The sequence below is a fragment of the Chrysochloris asiatica genome, unplaced genomic scaffold (assembly GCF_000296735.1).
Source record: "Chrysochloris asiatica unplaced genomic scaffold, ChrAsi1.0 scaffold00083, whole genome shotgun sequence".
In the NCBI taxonomy this organism is placed as follows: Eukaryota; Metazoa; Chordata; class Mammalia; order Afrosoricida; family Chrysochloridae; genus Chrysochloris; species Chrysochloris asiatica.
Genome location: NW_006408601.1, coordinates 9,655,122 through 9,665,124, shown reverse-complemented (window position 1 = coordinate 9,665,124; position 10,003 = coordinate 9,655,122). Strand labels below are relative to the sequence as shown.

The following is a 10,003-nucleotide window of genomic DNA, read 5'->3' as shown; positions in this document are numbered from 1 at the left end:
TTACAGGCCTATAATTTGTAATTAGTCTTTGAAGGAAAAAATGTAAATAGGTATTTGTAACATGAGAATTTCTCTCTAAAGCAGGGCTTAAATTTGGGGGGAAAAGCTTGACAGACTTTATCAAGTGAATTCAGATTTACCTCAGTGCCAAGAATTATGTTTAGATAGGGAAAAAAAAGGAACTTACTTTGATCTCAGGTAGAAAAATAGATTGCTTTGAGTTTTATATAACTTTAGGTTTGGTTTTTTTTAAGCTAGAATTTATTCTGTTTAACTAAAAGTGATTTGGAAAATTATGCTTTTGGTTTAATTATTCATGATTGTGTCATTCTCTCAGTGTTGTATATTGAACCATATCCAGGATAACATTTATTTAGATCCTAATCAGTGTTAGGAGAATCTGATTCATACCTGTTACTTTTATTTAAAAACTAATATCTACATATTTCAAAGCTATTATAATATATAGATTGGTGTGGCCAATAATCACTGCTTAATCTTTATAATTAAATTTTGTAACTAACCAATGGAATTGTTGTTTCAAATAGCTAATGTGATTTTGTGACTATTATTTTGAGGGCAACAATTTAATCACTTATTTAACAAGTTGAATAAAGCAAAGGTCCCTAAATAAAGAAACACTCCAATTTAAAAAAAAAAAGATGAATAAGACATAGTTCCTCCCTCAATCCATTCACTCACTCACTCATTCATTCATCAAACCTTTATCCTGTGTCTACTATGTGCCAGGTGCTGTTCTCGACACAGGGATACGGCAGAGAACACAACAAACAAGGTCCACAGTTTTTAAGGAGTTTACATTCCAGGTAGGGAGATAATCTCTTTTCCATCCTAGTCAGACCTTGGACTGAAGAATCGGTGGACTTCAGGTGACAGCAAACAATCAAAGATCACAATCAAGAGCTGAGGAGCAAGAAAAGAGCTCTGCATCCCAAATTCCAAGACCTGGCCTTCGTCCCTCACTTGTTGGGGACCTCTGAAAAACAGCTTATTATCTCTTGAGTCTCAATTTCATCTGACAAGTAAAAGTGTTCAAGCTAAGTCATGATTCTTAACCTTCCTAAGGTCATGGTACTTTCTGAAAATGTTATCAAAGCTAAGGCCACTCTACTTAGATAAATGCGTATATGCACCTACAAACTAAATTTTACAGATAACGTCCAAAGTGTCCACCACCCATATAAGCTTATCCTGAAGACCAGCTGAAGAATTTCTGAGCTAGATAATACATCAAAGAGTCTTCCATCTCCAAGTATTCTGATTCCTTCCCATTTACCTGGCCTGGTCTTTCTAGGATTTCCAGTCTACAACTCCCTCAAGATATGATGGTATCATAAAAAATTATATATATATATAATATATATTTTTTTTTTTTTTTAATTAAGATATTTTTATATTGAACCCCTAAGACAATAGACCTTAGCCATCCTTCAGGTCTGGAATCGAACTAATGCCCATGGGTCAATTTTCATCCAAACAATGGACAAGTCAGTAAGGGAAACACCACCACTAGGGAGGTCAGCACTCCTTGGAGTAATCAACCATTTACCCAAGAAGGCTTAGGAAAGAAAAAGGAATGGAAACAGGAAATACAGGGATGAAGTGGAATGTTGTTGTTGTTAAGTGCTGTCAAGTCGGTTCTGACCCATAGCTACACTACATAGGGTTTCCGAGAAGCAGCTGGTGAGCTTGAACTGCTGACCTTGCGGTTCAAATGGCTTTGAAGTCTGACGCATTAGCCCACAGCGCCACACCAGGACTCCATAAGTAAAGTTATATTGTGGGAACTGTAGTCAATAACATGTAACAAAATGTGTACGAATTATTGAATGGAAACTGATGTTTTGTAGACCTTCACCCAAGTAACAATAAGAAGTTTAAAAAATTAAGATGTATATGTTGTTGTTGTTGTTGTTGTTGTTATGTGCCGTGGAGTCGGTTCCGACTCATAGCGACCCTGTACAGGGTTTCCAAGGCTGTAAATCTTTACGGGAGCAGAAAGCTTCATCTTTCTCCCACAGAACAGCTGGTAGTTTCGAACTGCTGGACCTTGCGGTTCGCAGCCCAATTCATAACCACTACGCTACCAGAGCTCCTTAAGATGTATATGAGGGGACTTCAAAAAGTTCATTTAAAAACTGAATTCAGATTTAATGGGACATGGTGGCTCTGTAGGATAAGCACTGGACTATGAGACACAAGGTCAATGGTTTAAGCCCAACAGCAGTTTCTGCAAGAGAAAGATAAGACTATCTCCTCCTGCAAAAATGTACAACCTTGGAAGCCCTATACAGGGTCACTATGAGTCAGAACGGACTTGACAGCATTGACAACATATGCATGTCATAGACAGATGATGACAGATGGATAGAGAGAGAGAAAGAAAAAGAGATCCCTGGGGGAGACGGTGTTCAGCTAGATACACAGAAAGAGTTGTGTACCTTACTGATGACCCTACTCCCCAGGGGAAAAGAAAAAGCAAAATAACATACTAAGAAAATTAAACAAAATACAAATGGATACTTGATGCTTCTCCCATCAAGATACAAGGACCGATGTGCCTGCTTCTTGGATCTGGGTTTGGATCTGTTCCATCAATAGAACACTGAAGAAGTGCTGCTATACCAGTTGGCTGGCCCAGGCCTTGTAAACTGGCAGCTTCTTCTTCCTACCTCTTGAGATGCTCAATCATGGAACACACACACCAGACAACATCCTGTGCAGAAGCCCAGGCCACATGGAGGTGTCCCTGCAGAAAGTCGGCATCAACTACCAAGAAATGTTGAGTGGAGACCCCTTCAGATGATATCAACCCCAGCTGTTGGGTCACCCCCAAATTAAGAGTTTTTCCAGCTCTAGAAATGGCAGAGCAGAAACAAACCATCCATTGCTGAGCATGCCCTGTCCAAATTCCTGACCTACTGAATCCATGAGGCTAACAACTGCTATTTCACACCACTCCAGTTTTGTTTTTTTTTGGGGGGGGGTTGTTTTTGGGTTTTTTTGGTGGTGGGTTGTTATATAGCAATAGATAACAGTAACATCTTTAGGTTATAGAAGATCCTTAATGTTTTACTCAGTGATAGCATGAGTCAAGTAATTTTTTTAAATAATAAAAATTTTATTATTCCAACCATCCATTGGAAATCCTATACAATGTTGCTATGAGTCGAAACCGACTCAAAGGCACTTAACAACAACAGCAAGTGAAGTTCAGTGTGTATTACTTTCAGAGAAAATGAAGATCATGAAAATTAGACTCAAATTCAGGGTCACTCTCCTGCCAGATTATAAAATTTAAAATAATAATAATAATAAAAGAGACCTCACAGATTACAATTAAAATTTCTCATGACATTAGCATAGCACCAGAGTTGTGTACAAGTTCATTCATTCAACAAGTACCCATTTGCACCAGGCATTGTTCTAGTTGCTAGATACACAACCTTCAACATAACAGATAAAAATCACTGTCCTCACAGCACTTACATTCAGTGCAGAGGAAGACACAATACACCAGACAGATAATATGTTAAATGGCATTAAGTGCTAAGGAGAAATATGAGTATAAACATGGGGAAGGGAGTTAGGGAGTGGTGCTGATAACAGTGATGATGGGGCATGCCTCGTAGAGGTCAAGTTGTGTCAAGACTTTATTGTTATTGTTGCTTCTGTTAAGTGCTTTTGAGTTGATTCCGAAACACAGCGACCATGCATAAAGTTTCTAAGGAGCAGCTGGTGAGTCTGAACTGCCAATCTCGAGGTTCAAACTGACGGAGCAGTGTAGAGATGATCTTACAGAGTCAGAGGTGGGAAATAAGCCATGTGGGTATATCAGGAAAGAGCATTCCCAGGCAGAAGGAAGAGCAAGTTCCTGAGGCCAGCTGACTGAGGGAACAAGAGAGTAGTAAAAGATGAGGTCAGAGAGGAAATCGATGGCCAGATAGTAAAGGCAATTTCTGACAAAAGCCCACTAGTACTGGATTTAGGATTAGGAGAATCAAAGTCAAAGAAAAGAAGAATGCTTTTGTATGTTTTGCTCATAGAATTACCTCCAGAGCCTAGAACAAGTGATGGTTGTTAAATGCTGTCAAGTTGGTTCTGACTCATAGCAACCCTGTATAGGGTTTCCGAGGAGTGGCTGGTGGTTCAAACCAACCTTGAGGTCACGTGCTTACCCTACAGCACCATACCAGGACTCCAGAACGGGAACTAACACTTAACAAACACTCAAAATAAATGTGTTGAATAAACAAATGAGGCTCTGTTACTTAGTAGCTATCTGACTTAGTAAGTGACTTCAATTTTTTCTTGAACCTCAATTTTCTGACAGTTAAAATTCAAATAATCCCTACCTACCTCACAGGATCATAGCGAGACTCAAAACTGCAGGTCTTCACATGATAATTGAAAAAATGAGCAACAGCAGTTCTTATTAACAATAATGGTCTCCCTCCATGTGATCCCTGCCCTTGTCCTACTAATGTCAGCTTCCAAATCACTCTCTCCCTCCATTTGTCAGGGAACTGGAAGGGTTGTCTTCTCTTCAGCAAGAGGGGGTGAACTTTTAGCACTTGAAGCCTCCTGCAAATGAGTGGCAGTCAGTAAGAGACTATAGTCACTCCTACCAACATTTCCTAGAGGCTCTCTGAGAAAAAGAATGAGGCAGTTTCCATGGGAAGATTCTACACCCATGTGTAAAATCTAGTCAACCTGCAAGTCATTTTTTCCCCTGCCAAATGCAACAACACCTAGACACTTCCCCACACATGTTGTTCCTCATTTAAACCCACACCAAACTACCCAAAGAAAAAAAGGTGGGGGTAAGAACAGACATTCACGATTGGAAACATTTTTTAAAGGGTAACTAATTAAATCATCTCAAACACTGCCTGAATCCCATAAGGGATACAAAATTTACCACCTACCAAAGAAGCTCAGTGCTCCTGGAGACAGCTTCAGTTTTCTCATTTGTAAATAGGGATAATTTCTTCTTCTTAAGGAGGTTTCAGTTATGGAATAAAATAATGCATATGAAAGCATCTGGTATGTGCTAAGCACTCATTATATTGTAACTAAATCTGGAAAATCTTCATTTATTCAATAAATATTAAATGAACACCTACCATCTGCCAGTCAGTGTTACTAGGCATTGAGAAAGAACCTGAACAAAAAAAGAGAAAAACCTAGTTCTCTTCTCTAAGTCCTCCATTGGAACGGTATAGGAGACTTGGATGCACGAATACCTCTTCCACATTGAGATTTTGCAAGTAGCTGTCACGTTCCTCACTTTTCACACTTCCTTCTCTTTGCCTAAGGAGCCCTGGTGATGCCGTGGTTAAGCGCTGGGCTTCTAACCGAAAGATCGGCAGTTTGAACTCTGGCTCAGCGAGAGAAAAACGTGGCAGCCCGTTTCGGTAAAGATGTACAGCCTTGGGAACCCTACTATGTATGGGACAGCTCTACTCTGTCCTACAGAGTCGCTATGAGTCGGAACCCACTCGACAGCAACGGTTGTTTGCTTTGTTGTTGTCTGGTCTGAACAGCGTGTGAGAGCCAGCACTAAGACGGCAATGGGTTGGGAGAAGGAGGGACCCAAAGCACCTCCGCCAAAAACAGGCATCAACAGGACCGCTCAGACTCCAGGCCAAGGTCAAGATGGACTGGTCCAACTCAGGTGTGTCACCTGACACCTTCCCCCTCCCCAGGCCCACAGCGGTCCCTGCCGGGCACAGGGGGTCCCTGCCCCAGAGGGCGCCCTGGCTGGGGAAACGAGGCTGGAGAACCGGCTGGGGACTTTGCCCCATCTATCTTTGTATTTTCTTCCGGTCGCCTCCTAGAGAATCCCCAGCATCTTTCTAGATGTTTCCAGGTTCCCGCCTCCCGGGCCCGGGTCCCAGCGTCCCCAGAGGCCCCTCTGGGAGCAGCCTTACACCCACGCCCTCCTTCTCCCCACAGCCTACGCAGCACTCCAGGCCCCAAGGACTGCGGCCTTCTGCACTCACCTGTGAGCCCAGTCCCGGCCCCTCCATTTCCTCAGGTGCCCTCAGCAGCGGTGGCAACTCGGCAGAGTGGCGCCGTACCCCGCTCGCAAGGCCGCCTCTACCTCTACTTCCTGCTTGCAGCCCCGCCTCCTCCTCCAAGGTCTCCCACCCCACCCCCCTTCTCTTGAGCCTGGCGCAGTCAATCCACTTCGGAAAAACCAATCCCCGCCCCTCCCTTTGGTCGGGGGCGGGCCTTTCACGCCTCTGGGGCTGCTAACCCGTAGCAGCCTGCCTGCTGGATGTTCGCGTAGCCTCACCACTGGACTGTGCACTCGCATCTGCCCCCGCCCAAGTATAGGACAAGGCTGCTATTCCAACATCAACTGATATATATTAAGAGCAAATCTGGACTTGGCTACTTGCAAGATGACCTTGTAAAAGTCTTCCTTTACTTCAGAATCTGATTCTGTGAAATGGGGGTAATTACAGGGCCTACTTCCCAGAATTGTCAAGAAGATTAAGTGAGGAAAAAAACATGTAAAGACCGGCAGTCAAAAGTGACAAAACCAGATCAACGGTTGCTAAGTGCCAACTCATAGCGACCCTGTATTGGGTTTCCAAGGAACAGCTGGTGAGCTTGAACCACGGATCTTTCAATTCAAACTGACCGTTCAGTCCAGCACATTAAGCCACAGAGCCACATCAGGAGTCCAACAAATCAATAAATGTTGGCTACTAAAATATTTGCCTCAATGATCCTGGGCAAATCACACCATCATCTAGAGTTCTGTTTCCTCAAACAAAACTATATAAATATAAAGACTTCGCATTTTTCAGCAGAAAATAGAATTACAAGATAATGGAATTTCCCCATAAGCCTTTTGAAACGTATATGTTGTTGTTGTTAAGTGTTATCAAGTCTGTTCTGACTAATAGTGACCCTGTATAGGATAGGGTTTCCCAGGAGCTGCTGGTGACTTTGAACTGCCAACTTTATATATATATAGTTGTTAAGTGCCGTTGAGTCGGTTCCGACCCATAGCGACCCTGTCTGTATAGGGTTTCTGAGGAGCAGCTGCTGAGTTTGAACCAGCAACCGAATGGCTTTGCAATCTGGCTCATTAACCCACAGCTCCACATATATAGATATATGGTGGTGGTGATTATGTGTCGTGGAGTCAGTTCTGAATCATAGCAACCCTGTACAGGGTTCCAAGGATGTAAATCTTTATGGGAGCAGAAAACCTCATCTTTCTCCTGCGAAACAGCTGCTAGTTTCAAACTGCTGACCTTGCGGCTCGCAGCCCAATTCATAACCACTATGCTACCGAAGCTCCTTATATAGATATATATCCATTTGTTGTGTGGGATCCAATTGGTTCTGGCTCATAACAACCATGTATAAGATTTTCAACAGTAGCTGGTGAATTTGAACTGCTGATCTTTGGTTAGCAATCCAGTGCTGATCCTAAAGTGTCACACCAGAGCTCATACATGTATGTATGTATGTATTTCCATATGTATGGAGTCCTGATGTGGCGCTAGAGGATAATGTGCTCGACTGAAAGGTCTATATATGTATATGTTGTTGTTTTTGTGCCATCCAGTCAGTTCTGACTCATAGTGACCTTGTATAGGGTTTCCAAACTGTGGCTATTAGGTTGGAACCACCAACCTTGTAGTAAGCAGTCCATGTAGTAAGCGACATGCCAAGATACTCTATAAACACACAATCACACACACACACACATATATACATATATATATGTAGAGAGAGAGTCCTGGTATGGTACTGAAAAATAAGTATGGACTGCTAACCACAGGTTGGCAGCTCAAACCCACCTATACAGGGTCATTATGAGTCGGAACCAACTCAGCCACACACAACAAATACGCACACATATACAGATTGTTGCCGAGTGCTATTGAGTCAGGGTATGATTCTATAAGATAAACACTTAACTGTTAACCGCACGGTTGGCAGTTCAAACCCACCAGCTGCTCCTCAGAAATCCTATAAAGGGTCTCTGTGAGTCAACAGAACTTAGCAGCAGCAACAATGTATTGTTGGATTTCCCCACACACTTTCGTGGGCTTCACTGTGGAAGCTGGTGTCCATAGTTCTGGCCAGATGGAAAGGTTGTGAATATCGGACAAGACGTGGTTTCTGTCCTTGCAGAGTACCACTGGAGCAACTAACCTTTCCTGTCTCAGCTCCAAGAAAATCTTGGGGGTTTTCTGTCCCATCACTGAACACATTCTTTGCAATTATTCTTTTGTGTGTCTATTGCCAAAGTGAACTGGATTGCACTATTTTAAAAAAGAACAGAAAATATTATGGTTCCACTGTGGGCCTGGGAAAGGGGAAGGTAGATGGTCAGCGCTGGGATTGGTGTCAGGTGACACACCTGAGTTGGACCAGTCCATCTTGACCATGGCCTGCAGTCTGAGCGATTCTACTGATTCCTCTATTTTTGCAGAGGCACCTAGACCCTCGCCTTCCCCCAGCCCATCCCTGTTTTAGTACTGGCTCCCACATCTTATCTATTCCTTAGAAGAACTGGGCCTTTTATTTTTTAGGCTAGAAACAAAACAAAGAAACGAAAAGAAAAAAAAAATCAGTGTTGGCCAGTCTTTTTCTAATTATAGTGATCCTACAGAACACAGTGGAACTGCCTCATAGGGTTTCCAAGTCTATAAATCTTTACAGAAGCAGACTGCCACATCTTTCTCCCACACGAGAGGTTGGTGAGTGCATATCACCAACCTTTTGGTTAGCAGTCCCATGCTTGACCACTGTGCTCCCTTATCCTACAAAAACACTATTGTTGTTAAGTGCCATTGAATCTGTTCCTACTCATAGTGACCCTGTATAGGGTCTCCAAGGAGATTAAAAATGTGTCTAAATTGGTGACTGAGGTCTCAAACATTCGGAAGCAGCCACCTAAGATAACAACTAGTGGTCTTTTCCTCTCTAGAGCAAAGAAGTATAAAGAAAATCAAAGACGCAAGAAAACAATTCGTCCAAAGGACAAATGGAGTATGTGAACCACAGTTTCTATTATCCTGATACTACAAGAACTACATGATGCCTGGTTACCATTATTATCTGCTCTGGCTAGGATCACAACAGAAGATCTAGTACAAAGTGGTAAAAAAAATGTAGAATAAAATTCAAAATCTTACAAATAATTGGACTTACCAATCTGACAGAGTTTGGTGGAACCCCCAAGACTGTGATCCTTAGATACCCCTCAAACCTGAATTGAACCTGCCCTTGGAGACTATACACGTGGACCTTGACAGATGAACAATATAGGGATGATACAATGGAGAAAATATCATCAGTCAAAACACGGCCACAGTCAACCGTAGAATGGATCATCAGTTGCTCATACGCAAGTTGAGGTTGAAACTGAAGACAATTAAAGCAAATTCACAAGATTCAAAATATGTTCTTCAGTATATTCTTCCTAAATTTAGAGACCATTTCAGGAACAGATTTGACACATTGAACACTAATAACTGAAGACCAGAAAAGTTGTGGGATAGCATCAAAAACATTACACGTGAAGAAAACAAAAGGTCATCAAAAGGACAAGAAAGAAAGAAAAAAGACAAAGTAGATGTCAGAAGAGACTCTGAAACTTGCTCTTGGTTACATAGTTCCTATTAAGTGCCAGTGAGTTGGTTGCAACTCATAGTTACCCTATATAGGTTCTTCTACGAGTAGCAGCTGGATTTGACCCACCAACTTTGCAGTTCGCAGTCCAGTGATTATCCTACAGCCCCACAGAATATAGTAGTTAAAGTCAATGGAAGAAATAATGAATTAAAAGAGCTGGACAGAAAATTCCAAAGTCCACCTTGAGAAAACAAAACAAAGTATTTAATTATAATGCAAAGACCTGGAGTTAGAAAACCACAGGGAAAAACATACATTTCTCAGGCTGAAAGAACTGAAGAAAAAAATCCAATCCTCAACTTGAAGTTGTGAA

At 42.0% G+C, this 10,003-nt stretch overlaps 1 protein-coding gene across 1 annotated transcript in view; it reads right to left on the bottom strand.

The window, feature by feature from the left end:
* ZDHHC13 (zinc finger, DHHC-type containing 13) overlaps window positions 1–6,115 on the bottom strand; it is a 67,883-nt gene extending 61,768 nt beyond the window's left edge. The window contains exon 1 of the mRNA XM_006865811.1: window positions 6,027–6,115. Coding sequence (XP_006865873.1) covers window positions 6,027–6,053 — 27 coding nt within the window. The 5' untranslated portion in view covers window positions 6,054–6,115. The remainder of the gene's footprint in view (window positions 1–6,026) is intronic.
* Between the last annotated feature and the right edge of the window lie 3,888 nt (window positions 6,116–10,003).